The sequence below is a fragment of the Salmo trutta genome, chromosome 4 (assembly GCF_901001165.1).
Source record: "Salmo trutta chromosome 4, fSalTru1.1, whole genome shotgun sequence".
NCBI lineage: Eukaryota > Metazoa > Chordata > Actinopteri > Salmoniformes > Salmonidae > Salmo > Salmo trutta.
In genome coordinates, this window is record NC_042960.1 from 37,463,686 (window position 1) to 37,483,352 (window position 19,667).

Sequence of the window (19,667 nt, forward strand, 5' to 3'; positions counted from 1 at the left end):
ACTTCCCAAGCCAGACCTAGGCAATAGAGGCTATTCATCCTCTAGTAAAGGCAGTAATGGTTGATAGAGATTAAACTTAGTCTGTCTCTCTCTCTCTCACTCGCTCTCTCTCACTCTGCCTCTCTCTCTCTCTCTCTCTCTCTCTCTCTCACTCTGCCTCTCTCTCTCTCTCTCTCTCTCTCTCTCTCTCTGCCTCTCTCTCTGCCTCTCTCTCTCTCTCTCTCTCTCTCTCTGCCTCTCTCTCTGACTCTCTCTCTGACTCTCTCTCGCCCGCTCTAACTGAAACCCTCGACACGTAGCAGGTGCCACAGCAGAATTGATTCAGAGACACATGGGATTTGTATTCTACTCCACGACCTTGCTGACTAAAGGAAAATAAAAGATAAAGGGGCACGGCGGCACGCTTCTTTTTCTAGCTGCTTAAAAAATTACCTTATCATAAACAAGGGCTGCAGGGCTGGGGACAGTGAGCTGAGAATCAGCTATATAGCCTAGTCCCCTATTGGAAGTGCACGTTGTGCACTAAATCAAGGAAAGATGCATCATCATAGGACAGCAAACACTAGGCAAAATAAAAATAGTCTGAGGAACTGTCTCTCTGTTTCATAAAGTAACTGCTGTGTTCCTTCACTTGGAAAGATTCTGCCTGGAATTGTGTGTGTTCACATCTAGCCGAAATCGTAATATCTCCCATTTATAACTTTTGATCATACACTATTTCCTTCGTAGCAGTCTCAGTTGCTTGGAAGAAAAGTTATTGAATGGGATAAGCTTATTCCAGAAACTGAAGTGACATTTTAAAACACCTATGGCAACATCCTCAGATAGAGCTACAGACATTCTGTGGCATTATACTGTATGTGATGTGAGAAACTTCAGAGTTGAGAGTACTCCCGAAACAGAAATGACTTAGCCGGAGGCTATTCCGTCACACAACACAAATGTTTATCTCCAGAACCCATAAAAACACTTGACAACAAAGTCAATAACCCGAAGACGTGGGAAGGGAAAGGGTCAGGTAAAAGATTGACACATCGTCCTTACACAGTGAACCATGAGAAAAAGAGAGTGCATTTCGCGTAAGTTGAGTGGAATTGAGTGGAAAAGCTCTTTGATGGAACATGTTGTGAGTCTTGACTATAGTTTTTAAAGGAGGAGGTGAAGAGTGTAGGTGGGACTGAACTCTATAAGACCCTGTAGCCTTGGAGTAGCTGCCAGTCACAGCAGCCTTCTGTGTGTGAGGTCACGGCTGTGTGACGGTGGTCCCTGAGGGCCAAACTGAACACGTCAAAGTCACTTTAGCCTGTTTGACCCTGTGTGAAATTAGTTAGTGAGCGGAACTGGAAGCCCTGACCGGTAAACAGACTACCACAGAGCGCTTCAACACTAATAGACCATGTGTTTGTGAGTGGATGTCTGAGTGAGGAGGTGTCCTAAATGGCACCCTATCCTTTATATAGCGCACTACTTTTGACCAGGGCATAATAGGGCTCTGGTCAAGAGTTGTGAACTATATAAGGAATAGGGTGATATTTAGGATGCATCCTCTGACTGGGCAGTGTTCATGCAGTATGTGTCACACAGTGCAGGTCAAAAGGTATTCCACACACTCACTGACACCAGAAAGGTCAATGCTACTGGACTGCAGGACTCTGGACAACACTACAGCGATAATCCACTCTGCCCTGCTGCACAGTTCCATGAATAGGAAACTAGACCTTTCAATTTACTGTTACCAGAGGTCCTCTAACTCCAAGGTCATGGGTTCAATTCCCGCAAGGATCGCATAAACTAAGTGGCACCATAGTACCTTATTCCTCTTGGAGTGACTATAAGTACTGTAAACCCAGGAGCCACTCGTCTGCCTGCGCTTTAGTTCTAGGTAGTAATGCTACTGAACAATACACTGAACAGTACTGGACCCAAAAACCAGATTGGAATTTTTCAATAATACAGTTGGCACTTACTTTTTTTTTTAGCTGTTTGAAAACCAATATCTCTTAAGAATGAAAGGTTGGAGATTGGCTAAAAATTGCAAAGAGCTGAAGAATCTAGATTACTTTTCTTCAGAAGGGGTTTCACAATGGCAGTTTTTAGTGCAGTGGGGAAAGTGCCTGTTAACAAGGAGTGATTACCAATAGCTTGTACTTCTTCTGATATGCAATTAAAAACTGTTTTGCAGAAGGTGGAGGGGATAGGATCGAGAAGGCAGGTAGAAGGCTTAAGTTGTGAGATCACTTTCCTGAGCACGTCTGTGTAAATCAGGGAAAATAAATCCAGAGTGCCTTTGCTTGGTAGACTGGTAGACTCATCAAACTTCTCATCAGGTTTTGCTTGACTGATACCCAGCCTAATGTTTGTTATCTTATCTCTGAAATATGCCGCAAATGCATCACATTTAGATGTGGAGGAAAGTTCACATAGGTTTGCTGAGGTAGGATTTATCAGGACATCAATGGTCGAGAAGAGCACTCTCAAATTATTCTGATTATTAGTGATCAATTTAGGAAAATTAGCCCATCTCGATTTTTCTAACTGCCAAGTTGCTCTCTCAGAATATCATAATGTACCTGCAACTTTGAAAGAAAAAGCCTCAGAGATGCTCTGTCAGGATGAATTATCTGGGCAGATGTTGCTAAAGGAGCCAATAATTCACAGACCGCTGCAACAGAGGGAGACTTTCAGAATAGCAACCCAGAGAAAAGCATTAGGGTGCAAAGGTCTCTCTCAGAATGCCAAGTTGCTCTCTCAGAATATCATAATGGACCTGCAACTTTAAAAGAAAGCCTCAGAGACGCTCTGTCAGGATGAATTATCTGGGCAGATGTTGCTAAAGGAGCCAATCATTTACAGAACGCAGGAACAGAGAGAAACTTTCAGCACAGCAACACAGAGACAAGCATTAGGGTGCAAAGGTCTACCAGAATATGTTGTACTTTTCTTTATTTCACCATTCCTCTGACACTGAATCAAAATTAATGTATGTGTTAACAGCTAGAGGATAACAAATCCTTTCTATTTTATAATAGAAACAACAGTAGACTGTAGACTGTTTTAGTGCCTGCTTTTCCAACTTAGAACTAAAGACCTCAGCTGAAAACATCCTTTTAAGTAGCAGACACTTATAACACAGTTAGTGCAACACCCACACTGACACTACCTCGTCTCGTTATAAAATTGCTATATCTATAGTTGATAATACAATTTTCCTGTGTGCAATGTATCTCATTTCCTGTGATCAAATTACTTTCTTCCTGGCACTTGACTGTGACAGCGCTCACTCTCACTCGCCATCTCTCGCTCTCTCTCGCACTCTTTCGCTCTCTCTCTCTCTCTCTCTCTCTCTCTCTCTCTCTCTCTCTCTCTCTCTCTCTCTCTCTCTCTCTCTCTCTCTCTCTCTCTCTCTCACTCTCTCGCTCTCTCCCTCCCTCTCCATCTGTCCATCTCTCTTTTAATGAAGTGTGTCCCATTACCTGTCCTTTAGCAGCGTAGCGACTACAATCCTTTTCGGAACATTTAGTTTTGTGGCGGTTGATCGTTCAGTGAGCTTTGGTCATCTCTATGGTCATGCACGGCAGTAGGCAGTATATGTATTGCTGCAGTTAGTTTCACACATAGCTGCCTGCCTGAAACATATGCCTGGCAGCTCTCCTTGAACATGACTAAGGAAATACCTAAGGGATATATGTTACATGGTAGGAGAGAAGACTGTCTAGTTGTTAGAAGCAACTGTACTACTGTTAATAAGCAGCACTATAGCTTTCAACTGAAGTGTTTGGAAAGTAGCTGCTGGCTACAGTTGTGTAGAAGACACTAACAAATAACAACGTACACAACTGGGACCTTCAAGTGGTAGCTATTTGTCAAAGAGAATGTGTGTACTGCCATTTGTGAAGTTACACTACGCACTGTGAAGGCAGCCAGAAAGAGAGAGAGCCCTTCTCTCCTCTTTTCTCTCCTCTTTTCTCTGTGCAGTAAATATATGCCAGAGTGTGGGCTTCAAGCACCAATGCTGCCCTTGTTTATAGGTAATCACTCCTTACCACCCACACACAACGACACTCTCCCTCCCTCTCTTTTCCTCTCCTATCTTTCTCTCTCTCCTTTCTCGTCTGCCCTAATTCCCTTCCTCTTTCTCTCTCTCTTTTTCCTCCACTCTCTCTAAGACTATCTCTCCCTCTCTCCCTTCTCTCTCTCGCTCTCCATCTCCCTCTCCACCTGCCTCTCTCAGTGACCAGTCTCTGCTGAAGCATCCATTTTTTTCCTGAGCTCCAGGAGACACAGATTAGCGTTTGATAGATTAGGACCGTTTTATCTGATCAGACAAGCCTTCCGCTTCACAGCCATCAAGCCTTCCGCTCCAGGTGTCCAAAAATAAGCCTGACTTCAAACCTCAAAACAACCAGCGTGTAGAAAAACAACACTCTGTTTGTTCACGAGCAGAGAGAAAGAGAGAGAGAGAGAGCGAAAAAGAGAAGGAGAGAAGGAGAGAGAAAGACACAGAATGAGAGTCAGGTATAAACAAAAATGGTATAAGCGTCGTAAAGCACAGGGCAGGGAGTTGGCAGGCAATTAAGCCTTTATGTTCCTCAGTGTCTCTAACCCCACGGCCAATAATTTGATATGGTGGAATTTACTCTGTCATTAAGGGTTTTGTCATAAGCGTGACGAAGAGAGCAGTAGTCCAAGCTTGATTGCTGTTCTATAGAGACCATCCACAGCCACAGTAAAATAGCGAAGGGATTTTTAAAGCTTCCTTCAACTGAAAAACAACACACTACTAGGCCTACACTCTTAGAAAAAAGGGTTCCAAAAGGGTTCTTCCAGGTAGAACCCTTTTCGGTTTCAGAACCAAAAAGGTTTCTTCAAAGGGTTATCCTATAGGGACAGCCGAAGAACCCTTTTAGGTTCAAGACAGTGAGAGTGTAGAGTGATGACAGCTTATAGTCTAGCTAATGTGTTAGTTTCTCTATCACTAAAATACTGTTCTCTCTCTCTATGCCCTTGGTTGGTAGGTCTATAGTGATCACAGCTTCTAGTCTTGCTAATATGTTTCTCTGCAATGAGCTTCTCTCTGTCCTTGGGTGTGTAACACTGTATAAGCAACTGAGGGGAATGGTTATGGCCTCTTTCGAACAGATCTAGTCCCCAGACTTCATCAGTAGCAGTGGCCAGAGAGCCTGTTTTTCATGGAGCTGACAAGGACGCAGGCACCATAAATATGGACATAACACAGCCAGCCGCCATGGTATGAGGAGCTCTCCACTGGCATAAAGATCTGAGCCTGGCAAAACAGCCCACTTAAAGTGATTCAGCACCGCACCAGGGACGGAATCAATCCATCACAGAAAATCGTGTGATGTGTATACGACAAACCGAGAGAGATCCAACAACACAGAGTGTGTGTGTGTGTCTGTGTTGTATATGACAGAGATCCAAACAACACACCGTGGAAAGATTCAGCCAAATAATGCCATATGCATGCATGGCAGAACAGATTCCAATGAAGAGGACTAAGGAAACTACTGCAGTATTCTAAAATGAATACACTCCACTGGCTTGGCAAGATACAACTAATTAGATACATTACAAATAAAAACAGACAAAACTCTATGAATGAAGGTAGTAGGAAAAAAATGTGTGTGTGTGAGTCTGTATCGTGGATGTTTGAGTATGTGTGTGTGTGTGTGTATTGCTCCACACTGTACGTGTAGAGATATGTTTATTCAGTGACTTATACTTATATGCCAAGTGTGCAAAACTGTCATCAAGGCAAAGGGTGACTACTTTGAATAATATAAAATATATTTTTATTTACTACATGATTCCATGTGTTATTTCATAGTTTTGATGTCTTCATAGTAAACAAAAAACAAAAAACAACTCTGGAATGAGTAGGTGTATCCAAACTTTTGACTGATACTGTACACACATTTAAAACATTTCACGTGTTGTGCGTGTGCGTGCGTGTGCATCTATTGGTAACACATGACATACACACAAAAAATAGGTCCCATGGGGGCGAGGCGTTGTGCCGTGAGGTGTTGCTTTATTTGTTTTTTGAAACCAGATTTGCTGTTCACTTGCACTATATAAGATGGAAAGGAGTTCCATGCAAACACGGGTCTGTATAGTACTGTACGCTTTCTTACATTTGTTCTGGACCTGGGGACTGTGAAAAGACCCCTGGTGGCATGTCTGGTGGGGTAAGTGTGCGTGTAGTGCTGTGTGTAAGTTGACTACGCAAATAATTAGCAATTTCCTTCACATGAATGTTTCTTATAAAAACAAGAAATTATGCAGTTGTAACGAGAGCGCTGAGAGTCGGTAAGCAAGTTCAGGGAGTGAGTGTTTTAATAAAATAAAAGGAACATAATACAAAGCAGAAACACTAACAGCACCCAGACGAGAAACAGAAACAATGACGCCTGAGGAAGGAACCAAAGGGAGTGACATATATCAGGCAGGTAATCAAGGAGGTGATGGAGTCCAGGTGAGTGTTATAATGCGCTGATGCGTGTAACGATGGTGACAGGTGTGCGCCATAACGAGCAGCCTGGTGACCTAGAGGCCGGAGAGGGAGCACACGTGGCAGCAGTGTGTTTCCTTATCTCTTAGCCCTCGAGAGACTGGCATGTATTGTATTGATATTAGCCCTCTGAATACAATGAAGCACAAACCCTGCCTCTCAGTTCTTGGCCAGCTGAAGCTTATCTAAGTCCTTCTTTGCAGCACTTGGCCATATGACTGGACAATAATCAAGATAAGATAAAACTAGAGCCTGCAGGACTTTCTTTGTAGAGTGTGGTGTCCCCCACAAAAAAATATGAGCCTTCAAGCCCTTTTAGGGCAACCGGCCGTGATCGGGAGTCCCATAGGGCAGCACACAATTGGCCCAGCGTCGTCCGGGTTAGGGCAGGGTTTGGACGGGGTAGGCCGTCATTGTAAATAAGAATTAATTCTTTACTGGCTTGCCTAGTTAAATAAAGGTTAAATATAAAAATAAAAGACAGTTTCCTGAAAAGCACATTCACTCACAGGGTGAGATATATGTGTGCATATGTGTGTGTTTGCGTGTGTGCACATCTGCGTGTGCTTGCGTACATGCTTGTGTGCGTGCATGCATGTGTAAGTGCTCATGAGTGTGTGTGAATGCATGTCTATGTATATGTTTTTGTGTATATATGTGTATTAGAGGTTGACTGATTAATCGGAATGGCCGATTAATTAGGGCCGATTTCAAGTTTTCATAACAATATTAACCAGGTGAAATTGTGTCATTTTGCGTTCATTGCACGCAGAGTCAGGTTATATGCAACAGTTTGGGCCGCCTGGCTCGTTGCGAACTAATTTGCCAGAATTTTACGTAATTATGACATAACATTGAAGGTTGTGCAATGTAACAGGAATATTTAGACTTAGGGATGCCACCCGTTAGATAAAATACGGAACGGTTCCGTATTTCACTGACAGGAAAACCTTTTGTTTTCGAGATGATAGTTCCCGGATTCGACCATATTAATGACCTAAGGCTTGTATTTCTGTGTGTTATTATGTTATTATTAAGTCTATGATTTGATAGAGCAGTCTGACTGAGCGATGGTAGGCAGCAGCAGGCTCGTAATCGTTCATTCAAACAGCACTTTCGTGCATTTTGCCAGCAGCCCTTCTCAATGAATTGCGCTGTTTATGACTTCAACCCTGTCAACTCCCAAGATTAGGCTGGTGTAACTGATGTGAAATGGCTAGCTAGTTAGCTGGGTGCGCGCTAATAGCGTTTCAAACGTTACTCAATCTGAGACTTGGAGTAGTTGTTCCCCTTCCTCTACATGGGTAACGCTGCTTCGAGGGTAGCTGTTGTCGATGTGTTCCTGGTTCGAGCCCAGGTAGGAGCGAGGAGAGGGACGGAAGCTATACTGTTACACTGGCAATACTAAAGTGCCTATAAGAACATCCAATAGTCAAAGGTATATGAAATACAAATCGTATAGAGAGAAATAGTCCTATAATTCCTATAATAACTACAACCTAAAACTTCTTACCTGGGAATATTGAAGACTCATGTTAAAAGGAACCACCAGCTTTCATATGTTCTCATGTTCTGAGCTTTTTTATGTTTTATGTTCTCATGTTAGCTTTTTTACATGGCACATATTGCACTTTTACTTTCTTCTCCAACACTTTGTTTTTGCATTATTTAAACCAAATTGAACATGTTTCATTATTTATTTGAGGCTAAATTGATTTTATTGATGTATTATATTAAGTTAAAATAACTGTTCATTCAGTATTGTTGTAATTGTCATTATTACAAATAAAAACAATTTAAAAAATCGGCCGATTAATCGGCATCGCCCCCCTTTTGGTCCTCCAATAATCGGTATCGGCACCGGCGTTGGAAAATCATAATCGGTCGACCTCTAATGTGTATGTGTGTGTGTGCGTCATTGCCTGTATCTGGGTGTCACAAATGTGGTAGGGGGATGCAGAAGCATAGCTGCTCCTTGCCCAGATAAGACAGGAATGTAGCTCATGAAGGAAATCAGAGGTGAGACTTATCTCTGGGAGAGAGAAAAAAAACACAATATGAAATGACATGAACGATTGACCCTCACACTGTATGTCTACTTGACCTTTCAGCTTGGCCAAGAAGTGGTGCAGTGTGTGTGTGTATGTGTGTGTGTGTTTGGCGAAGGAGTGGTGCATCACAGAGACGAGATGCAGCAGCCATCAAGGAACAGGGATTTAAGAAGTAGTCTTTGGGTGGCTGTCTGATTGCAAGGTCACGGCAAAATGGTTGGTCACGGCAAAAACAGTAGGTTGGTGGAACCAGCCTGATGTCCCTATAGCTCCCATTTTGTTTCACTGTGAAGTAAAAGGAATCGTAAGGTCAACATGTGTCACGACACCGACGGATTGTGGCGCCCCTCCTCGACCGGGCGGCGCTCGGCGGTCGTCGTCGCCGGCCTACTAGCTGCCATCGATCCTTTTTGTTTCACTTTCTGTTGGTTAGGTCTAGGTAGGCACGCACCTGTTTTGGTTTAGTTATTAGTAGGGGGGGTTATTTAGTTTAGCAAGGTATGTCTGTGTTTGTGCGTGATTATGTTCCTTGTCAGGTTTGTGGAATCTTGAGGAACGTGTGTTTTTTTCCCTCTGCCTGTGGTTGTTTTTGTGTTTTATCACCGCAGAGGTATTTATGGGCTGCGTCCCTATTTTGGACGTTTAATAAGGGTTTTGGAGCGTGGTATCTGTTTGGCGCCCTGCCCTGTCGTGTTTGGACTGTCTTTATTTTTTGTGCATACGGATTAAAGTGTGTTCAAGAATTTACTGTCTCCTGCGCTTGACTCTACCTCTCCTGCTTCCTTGAGCCAGCCCTGACAACATGCTAGGGATGTGAGGGTTGATCAATTCTAATTAAGACATGTGTAAGGGTCAAAGGGCTCTGGTCAAACGTACACTATGTAGGGAATTGGGTGACATTTTGGCACAGCTTTATGGAAAAATACATGTTAAGGTGTAAGGTTCAGAAACAAAATACATTCACAGCACGTCAATACAAATATCAGTGATGTGGATAATAACTCTGCCTGAACGAACCGCTGTGACTCAGCATCAGAATCAGACATGGCAGTGAATTGTGAATTGTCTGATTGTACATCTCATCACACCTCTATACCTACCATGTCAGCTAGGCTTGTCTGCAGTTATCTGAGGAGAATGGCATAGGGTGCTAGCACTGATAAGCTGGGAACTGGAGGAGGGCTTGACACTGTGTGCTTGACACTGTGTGCTTCATAGAGAAGGAAGGCATGCTCTCACAAGCTCCTAAAATGACTAGAGATTCTCTTATAAGCATTCCTAATGCAACGAGAGGGAGGGAGAGAGAGAAAGAGAGAGAAAGAGAGAGAGAGAGAGGTGTGTGTGTGTGTCTGTGTGTGAGCAACCCTAATCAGGATTAAATCTATGCTTTTTCATATTCCTCATTTACGAGTAATACTAAACCCAGCAACAATATGAAATACAATAATTTCCCTAGAATAACAAGGCAGTGAGTTGACATTCTCATCTACATAAAAGGCAGACCACCCCACATTCATATCTACATAGAAAATCACCCAATGCATTTTCATCATCAGCATAGCTAGAGACTGAACAGAGTTATTTTGGTATTTTCATCCCTGCCTTATTCCACTGAAGATGAAATGGAAAAGTTGGATTTGTTCACTGTGTTTTTTAAAGGCAAATACACAGGAAATACACAGGTCTTTTTCAATCACGTTAAGAGGACTGACTAATTAAATAATCATAGTGATTACCTGATCACCATTCTCTGCCACTGACAGTGAGTAACAATCATTCCTTACTGAACAAAATCTCCTCCAGTTCTCCATTATGAGTGACTAAGAACAGTGTGAGGTGAATGGGAGGGCCCTTTGAGAGTTTGAGAGACCTGGGTTCTTTGAGCGTTTGCTTGAGCCTTCCTGGAGTGCCAAATGGCCGGGCAAGCTCAGCACATCTTACGTATTCATTGTTTTGCAGTTAAGGTTTTAGAAATATTTCAAATACCATTCGAAACCCAGGTCTAACTGGGACACTGTGGCAGTGGCAGTGGGACAGTACCTGTGCCTCGGGTAGGGAGACGTCCATGATGTTGGGCTGGCCTCGTGGCGCTCCGTTCTCCAGTCGTGAGTAGACCACCTGGTACCCCCTGATCTGCCCATGCTGTTTCACCTGGAGGGGGGGCTTCCACATCACCCTCAGGGCTGTAGAGTTCAGGGCATCAGCCTCCACCTTCCTGGGAGGGGCTCCGGGCACTGGGGGAAAAGGATAACAGGTAACAGAGGTTACATAACAATTTAGCGTACTGCAGGTAACAAGTTAAGCTTCAACTCTGACTGAGGGTTACAGCTAGGCTTAAACCTGTGTCCAAAATGGCACCGTATTTCAGATGTACCCAGAGAATAATTTAAGATGACCAACCAAGCCTGTTTCAAACACTGTGCTCTATAGCTAGCTAGATCTCTATCGGAATGGCATCAAAGCTTCATCAAAGAAACAGACCTATTGAGAAACATTGAAAGGTCTGTGGAGGTTCAAAGGTAATATGAAGGTAGCATAGATCCCTTTGAAGGTTAGATAAATCAAAGCGTCTCGTGGTTTCTTGGGGGGGACATCAGCGGCTGTGTTGAGTGGCCAGACTTAATGTTTCATGGCAGAGGAAGAGCAGAGCTGCTATTTAAACAGGCTTATCATGAGCAGGATGCATGATCAGCTACCAGGGGAGGTTTTAAATTAATACAACTAGGACTTCAATAGAAATGAGCGGAGATAGATTGGCTTGATAATGATAGTCAATAGGAAGCAGCAGAGAGTGAGGAGGAAAGGACAGGAAGCGGTAAAGGAAAAGGCCTTTATTAAGAGATTAATACATAGATATAAGCAGACTGTTAGTGTAGTATTCTACCCAGCGCAACACTACATATCCTAACGGAAAGGAAAAGCTCAGTATCTGCCAGTCAGCACTATGCACAGCAGCTCTGCTAATTGGAACCATTTAACCTCATAATACATCTGCAAGCTTCCAGAATACTGCAGAATCCTGCCGCCTCGGTCGACCTTCAGAAGAACAAAAGTCAATATGGCTCTTGTATTAACAGATAAACACAAAGCCCAAGTCTACATCCCAAATTGCACCCTATTCCCTTTACAGTGCACTACTTGTCAAAAGTAGTGCACTATGTAGGCAACAGGGTCCCATTTAGAACACACACCATGCCTGTGTAAAATGGAAGAGGAACAGATGTAGAGAACCCCAGCACGTATACACAGACATACTCATGATGCTGTTGAAGTCTTTGAAGTTCGGTCTTCAAGGATTTCAATCAAGAGTACTGCTGGGTGTAAATTGTTCATCCTGTCTTCAGACTTGTCCAAAGGGTGCGTACACTGAAAAAAATGCCAGGTTGTTTGGATGACCCAACTGCTGGGTTGCATGCATTGGGTCATTTATCAAATCAAAATCAAACCAAATGTTATTTGTCACATGCGCTGAATGCAACAGGTGTAGACCTTACAGTGAAATGCTTACTTACAAGCCCTTAACCAACAATGCAGTTTTAAGAAAATACCTAAAAAAAGTATGAGATAAGAATAACAAATAATTAATTAAAGAGCAGCAGTAAATAACAATAGCGGGGCTATATACAGGGGGTACCGGTACAGAGTCAATGTGCAGGGGCACCGGTGTCAAGGTAATTGAGGTAATATGTACATGTAGATAGACTTATTAAAGTGACTATGCATAGATAATAACAGAGAGTAGCAGCAGCGTAGAATGGGGATGGGGGGGCAATGCAAATAGTCTGGGTAGCCATTTGATTAGATGGTCAGGAGTCTTATGGCTTGGGGGTAGAAGCTGTTTAGAAGCTTCTTCGACCTAGACTTGGCGCTCCGGTACCGCTTGCCATGCGGTAGCAGAGAGAACAGTCTATGACTAGGGTGGATGGAGTCTTTGACCATTTTTAGAGTCTTCCTCTGACACCGCCTGGTATAGAGGTCCTGGATGGCAGGAAGCTTGGCCCCGGTGATGTACTGGGCCGTACGCACTACCCTCTGTAGTGCCTTGTGGTCGGAGGCCGAGGAGTTGCCATACCAGGCCATGATGCAACCCGTCAAGATGCTCTCGATGGTGCAGTTGTAAAACCTTTTGAGGATCTGAAGACCCATGCCAAATCTTTTCAGTCTCCTGAGGGGGAATAGGTTTTAGTTGGGTTGTTTTCTTTAAAAAGAGCAAGGTTGGGAAGTTGATCCTGGGTTATTGAGATATGACCCAGCTGGTCTGATGAAAAGACTGGAGGCGTGGCTTAGTAGGGGTGGGGCTTTCAGATTTTTGGATACCCGTGACAGTAAATGTAATTCCGGTTGATCTGTTCTGCTATGTTGTTATCACATATTGAGGTTGAACACTCAAATTTTTGTAGCTTTGAGGAAGCGTACTAGTTTCTTAAGAGCCTTCGGAAAACCCAATGTTGGGATGATTACCACTTTGTTATAGTATGCAAATAACAATATTATTAATATTATATTTGAATATTTAAAGTGCAAAAATGTTAAAGAAAATGTTTTATTTGCAGTGTACGAACTTAATTGATAAAGATGAACTACATTTACTCTCATTGGTGGCCAAAAATAACTATCTGAAAGTCACATCCCAAATTAGCCACACCTCCTGAAAACAACCTAATGATTACATTAAAAAAAGACCCAGCTGCTGGGTCGATCCAGCATGAAAATGAATAAAACCAAACTGATGGTTAAATTAACTCATGTTTGGGTAATCCCAATATCCCAACATGTTGGGTTATTCATGCAACCCAACTGGTTGGGTCAAAATAACCCAGCGTGTGTTCTGCCAAATATTTACCCAGCGCTGGGTTTCCTAATAACCCAAATTGGGTTATTTTTTACCCATCATTCTATTTAGAGTAACAATAAACCCTATTGTTTTCAAACAACATACTGTCATCGCTCAGTGTTGGGCTGCACTGGGATGATGGACTCAAACTGAGGGCAGCAGCGATAGTTTGTCTCCATCTCTCTCCATCTATTGCTCCCTCTCTCTGCCACCCAGCTCTTTCTTTCTCAATCCTTCCCTGGTTGTCTGCTACTCATCAGAGAGACAGAGAGCTCCCACTCACTCCCATGGAGTCTCCATGGAAACCGAGGTGCAGAGACAGAGTAGGTTCATGCCGTGTTCTCTTGTTTCTAGAATGTTCCCTCTACTCAGGTCCACATGAATGAAGTTGCTAATGCACTTTCCCCCCAGAATCCCACTGCGTGAATGCAATCAAGCACACATCATGTGCTTATCAGCTCAGGGCAGCGGGAAAGTGATTCAGCCGGTAATTCGATAAAGATCTGGGACAGATTGGGAATGTATAGGCAAAGTCAGTTAGGGGGTCACTCATCCCAGTGTGGCAGAGGAGATAGAGAGGAGAAGAGAGAAGGATCTGACGGTGGCCATGTTTTCAGAACCCTTGACTTTTTCCACATTTTGTTGTGTTCCAGCTTCACCTGGAGTGCTTTTCCAACAGTCTTGAAGGTGTTCCCACATATGCTGAGCACTTGTTTTCCTTCACTCTGTGGTCCGACTCATCCCAAACCATCTCAATTGTGTTGAAGCCGGGTGATTCTGGAGGCCAGGTCATCTGATGCAGCACTCCATTACTCTCCTTCTTGGTCAAATAGCCCTTACACAGCCTGGAGGTGTGTTGGGTCATTGTCCTGTTGAAAAAATATATATAGTCCCACTAAACGCAAATCAGATGGGGTGGCGTATCGCTTCAGAATGCTGTGGTAGCCATGCTGGTTAAGTGTACCTTGAATTCTAAATAAATCACAGAGAGTGTCACCAGCAAAGCACCCCCACACCATCACACCCCCTCCTCCATGCTTCACAGTGGGAACCACACATGTGGAGATCATCCCTTCACCTACTCTGCCTCTCACAAAGAAATGGCAGTTTGAACCCAAAATCTCAAATTTAGACTCATCAGACTAAAGAACAGATTTCCACCAGTCTAATGTCCATTGCTCGTGTTTCTTGGCACAAGCAAGTCTCTTGTTATTGGTGTCCTTTAGTACTGGTTTCTTTGCAACAATTCGACCATGAAGGCCTAATTCACGCAGTCTCCTTCGAACAACTGATAGTGAGGTGTGTCTGTTACTTGAAGTCTGTGAAGCATTTATTTGGGCTGCAATTCCTGAGGCTGGTAACTCGAATGAACTTATCCTCTGCAACAGAGGTAACTCTGGTTCTTCCTGTCTTGTGGCGGTCCTCATGAGAGCCAGTTTCATCATAACGCTTGATGGTTTTTGCGACTGCACTTGAAGAAACCTTCGAAGTTCTTGACATTTTCCTTATTGACTGACCTTCATGTCTTAAAGTAATGATGGATTGTCATTTCTCTTTGCTTATTTGAGCTTTTCTTGCCATAACATGGACTTGGTCTTTTACCAAATAGGGCTATCTTCTGTATACCACCCCTGCCTTGTCACAACACAAGTGATTGGCTCAAACGCATTAAGAAGGAAATCATTTACACAAATTCACTTTTAACAAGGCACACCAGTTAATAAAAATGCATTCCAGGTGATTACCCCATGAAGCTGGTTCAGAGAATGCCAAGAGTGTGAAAAGCTGTCATCAAGGCAAAGGGTGGCTACTTTGAAGAATCTAAAATATAAAAATATAGCTGTTTGAAGCTGGTGTACAAACCAAAAGTAAAAGACACAAACATGAAACTTAAGAACATGTGTATCACATAATAAGTTGCATGGACTCATTCCATGTGCAATAATAGTGATTAACATGATTTTTGAATGACTACCTCATCTCTGTACCCCAGTGAATTTTGAACACAGATTCAACCACAGAGACCAGGGAGGTTTTCCAATGCCTCGCAAAGAAGGGCACCTATTAGTAGATGGGTAAAAATGTTTAAAAAAAAGCAGACAATGAATATCCCTTTGAACATGGTGAAGTTATTAACTGTTGAGGATCTTATCCCGATCTTATCCCGGTATTGGGATTCATTGTCATGTGACCATGGCGGGGAATTCAAAACTGCAAGAGTAATCATTTCAAAAAATCAAATAATCAACTATTTTCCTCCATTTGAAAGATATATCTCCTAAATCTAACCACGCTGTCCGATTTTCAGAGGCATTACGGAGAATGCATAAAGTTAGGTTATGTGAGGAGAGTACATTGACAATAGCTGCGTGTAATGTTTAGCCAATTCAAAGAAGGGCATCAACAGACAGAAAACTAGCTAGAATTATGCACTTACCTTTGACAATCTGCATCAGATGACACTCATAGGACATTATGTTATACAATACATGCATTTTTAGTTCCATCAAGTTCATATTTATATCCAAAAACAGCATTTACAGTCGCGGTGAAATTCAGAATTTTTTTTCGGCTCGAATGCACCCAGTGAATCCAGCATTACAAATCACGGAATTACTATTCGAAAACATTGGTAAATTATAATATTGTCATTCAAAGAATAATATATTATCATCTCGTAATTGCTACCGAATGGCCAGATCTCAAAATAACTTTACTGGGAAATCACATTTTGCATAAACTGGGTACTATGCTAACAACAATAAGCTATATGCTAAGCTAAGCTAAGCTATACCGTTAGCATTAGCATCATCTAATATCGATAATAACATTCTAAATATCCCCTTACCTTTGATTATCTCCATCAGAAGGCGCTGCCAGAGATCCCAGGTCCAGAACAAATGTGGTTTCTTTTGACAAAGTTCATAATTTATGTCCAAATAGTTAGCGTTCAGTAGGCTCCCACAAAATGAGGTGGGCAGTGTAAAGTCACGTCGAAAAGCTAAAGAAAACCTAGTAAATAATCTATTTACGTTTGTTTAAACATGTCAAACGTTGTTTAGCACTAATCTTTTGTTCCATTTTTAACGTGAAACATCAGTAAACATCAGTAATATTTTCACACAACCTATCAAGTGTCTAGAATAAACGATAATGACAAAGGCACTCTTCTCAGATTCATGCGCAGGCGCAAAAAATGAAGTGATGACGTGTCAACTTGTAAGCTTTCTAATTCGGTCTGTATTCATGACAGATGCTTCCAACAACTTTCTAAAGATCGTTGACATCTAGTGGAAGCAGTAGGAGTTGCGAACTGAATCCTTTCTCACTGTGGTATCTTTAAAACAATGACACTAAATAGTACAGTCACAAAATTCTCATTTTTTTTAATCTATTTTTCACAGGTTTTTGCCTGCAATATGAGTTTTGTTATACTTACAGACACCATTCAAACTGTTTTAGAAAATTCAGAGTGTTTTCTATCCGAATGTGTTAATAATATGCATATCCTAGCTTCTGAGTTGGTGTAGGAGGCAGTTAAAAATGGGCACATATTTCTTTCAAAATTCTCAATGCCCCCGTGGCCCGTAGAGGTTAATTACACTTTGGATCGTGTATCAATACACCCAGTCACTACAAAGATACAGGCATTCTTCCTAACTCAGTTGCCGGAGAGGAAGGAAACCACTCAAGGATTTCACCATGAGGCCAATGACTTTAAAACAGTTACAGAGTATAATGGCTGTGACGGGAGAAAACTGAGGATGGATCAACAACATTGTAGGTTAGTATTGTGGAGTAACTACTTGACAGAGTGAAAAGAAGTTAGGCTGTACAGAATAAAATGTTCCCAAAACATGCATTCTGTTTTCAACAAGGCACTAAAGTATTACTGCAAGAAATGTGGCAAATTAATTAATATTTTTGTCACGTTCACTGTCCTCAAACTCTCTGTCATAAATAAGCCAAGGCGCAGCGTCCCGGTAATTCCACATCCTTTATTTTACGTGAAACCGAACAAAACAATAAACAGGATAAACAGAAATGAACGTGACGCAACTGAGGCGCACACAAAACACTCACAGAAAGAATAATTACCCACAACTACAGGTGGGGAAAAGGCTGCCTAAGTATGATTCCTAATCAGAGACAACGATAGACAGCTGCCTCTGATTAGGAACCATACTCGGCCAAACACAAAGAAATACATGACATAGAATGCCCACCCCACATCACACCCTGACCTAACCAAACTAGAGGAAAATAAACATCTCTCTAAGGTCAGGGCGTGATAATTTTGTCCTGAATACAAAGTATTATGTTTGGGGAAAATCACACATTACTGAGTACCACTCTCCATATTTTCAAGCTTAGTGGTGGCTGCCTCATGTTATGGGTATGCTTGTACAGTAATTGTTAAAGACTGGGGAGTTTTCCAGGATAAAAAATAAATGGAATGAATCTAAGAACAGGCAAAATCCTAGATGAATACCTGGTTCAGTCTGCTTTCTACCAGACACTGTGAAATGAATTCTCCTTTCAGCAGGACAATAACCTAAAACAGAAGGCGAAATCTACACAGGAGTCATACTAAGAAGAGAGTTGATGTTCCTCAGTGGCCGAGTTACATTTTTCACTTAAATCTGCTCGAAAACCTATGGCAAGACCTGAAAATGGTTGTCTAGCAATGATCAACCACCAATTTGACAAAGCGTGGAGAATTTTGAAAATAATAAATGTGCAAATGTTGCACAATCCAGGTGTGGGAAGCTGTTTGAGATTTACCCAGAAAGACTCACAGCTGTAATCGCTGCCAAAAGTAACATGTATTGTATCTAACATGTATTGACTCAGGGAGTTGAATACTTATATAATCAATATATATTAGTGACATTACAGAGTATTTTGTGTAGATCATTGACAAAAAAATTACAATTGCTGTAAATCCATTTTAATCCCACTTTGTAACAAAACAAAATGTAGGATAAGTCAAGGGGTGTGAATACTTTCTGAAGTCACTGTAGGTAAAGCAGACTACTGCAGGTCCCGGTCCATCTGACATGACAGACATCCCAGCACACTGCTTGATATATATCCCCCACCATCAAGAACAGCCAGTCAGTTGCTGCTGGATCTCAATAACTATAGGCTGTGAGATTGGCTTCATTTTATTAAAACAAATGAATTGTGAGTCAGAGGCCCAGCCATCAAGGCCCAGTGCACCCTAACCACAGTGTCACAGAACAAATTAGACTTCACTGTGATTGGACAGGGTGCCAGGCAGGCAACTCTGTGGGTTCTGCTGTACTGTGGGGGTACAGTGGCGGTTCTAGACCATTTCAACTGGGGGGGCCAAGCTGGGGCCAGGTGTACTGTTAGAGGGGCCAGTTACATTAGACGCTATTGTTGTCATATCGTTTTCTTCACTGCATTACAGGCATTAGCAGGCAAAAGACCATGTTCATAATCATCATCGTTGCCACTGTCTAATAACGGATGTAAAAAAAGAACGATAGCAAAAAATGTGTTATGTAAAATGATTTCATACTCCACATTTAGGGGGGCCACAAGGGGGTCCAAAATTGTTGTCACAGGGACACTGCCCCCCCCCCCCCCCTAAAGAGGGGGGGATTATTGAGAGGATTATTGGTGAGAGACAGAGAGAGAAAGAGAGAGAGAGGATGTAGGGAGATGAAAGAAAGACAAAGAAGAGAGATCGGACAGGGAGGGATAGAACAGAGGATGCCACTGCACTGAGAAATGGACAGATGCTGGAACAATCCAGGGAGAGACGAGAGCTCAAAGTCAAACGGGCGCAGAGAGACGGAAAGAGATGAAAAGAGTGTGAGATTAGAATGCAGTGGGTGTGCAGAGGAAAAATGTAGCAGAGAGAGAGGGTGCATGGGAGAAAGAGAGGGAGAGAGAGAGACAGAGAGAGAGAGAGGTTGGAAGAAATATTAAGAGAAGGAGAGAGAGGGAGGGAGAGAGAGAGCGGAGATGGAGCGAGAGGTGGAGATAGAGGGAGGGAGAGAACGAGAGAGATTAAGAGAGGGAGGGAAGGAGGGGGGGTGATGGAGCGAGATGTGGAGAGAGAGGGAGGGAGAGAGAGATGAAGATGGAGAGAGAGGTGACACAGTGAAGGTTAGTGGATGTGAGTGAGTGGGAGAGGAACAGTATGCCTAACTAAAACGATGCTTCTGCTCGTCTCTTGTGAAGGCATTATTGGCTGTTTCTAGTCTTTAAAGCCCTGCTG

At 42.6% G+C, this 19,667-nt stretch overlaps 1 protein-coding gene across 6 annotated transcripts in view; it reads right to left on the reverse strand.

The window, feature by feature from the left end:
* Nucleotides 1–19,667, reverse strand: part of LOC115192316 (receptor-type tyrosine-protein phosphatase F-like) — a 435,047-nt gene that overhangs the window by 83,947 nt on the left and 331,433 nt on the right. For all 6 annotated transcript variants that reach the window (XM_029750668.1, XM_029750671.1, XM_029750670.1 and 3 more), the window contains one exon: nt 10,621–10,814. In XM_029750668.1, coding sequence (XP_029606528.1) covers nt 10,621–10,814 — 194 coding nt within the window. The remainder of the gene's footprint in view (nt 1–10,620; nt 10,815–19,667) is intronic.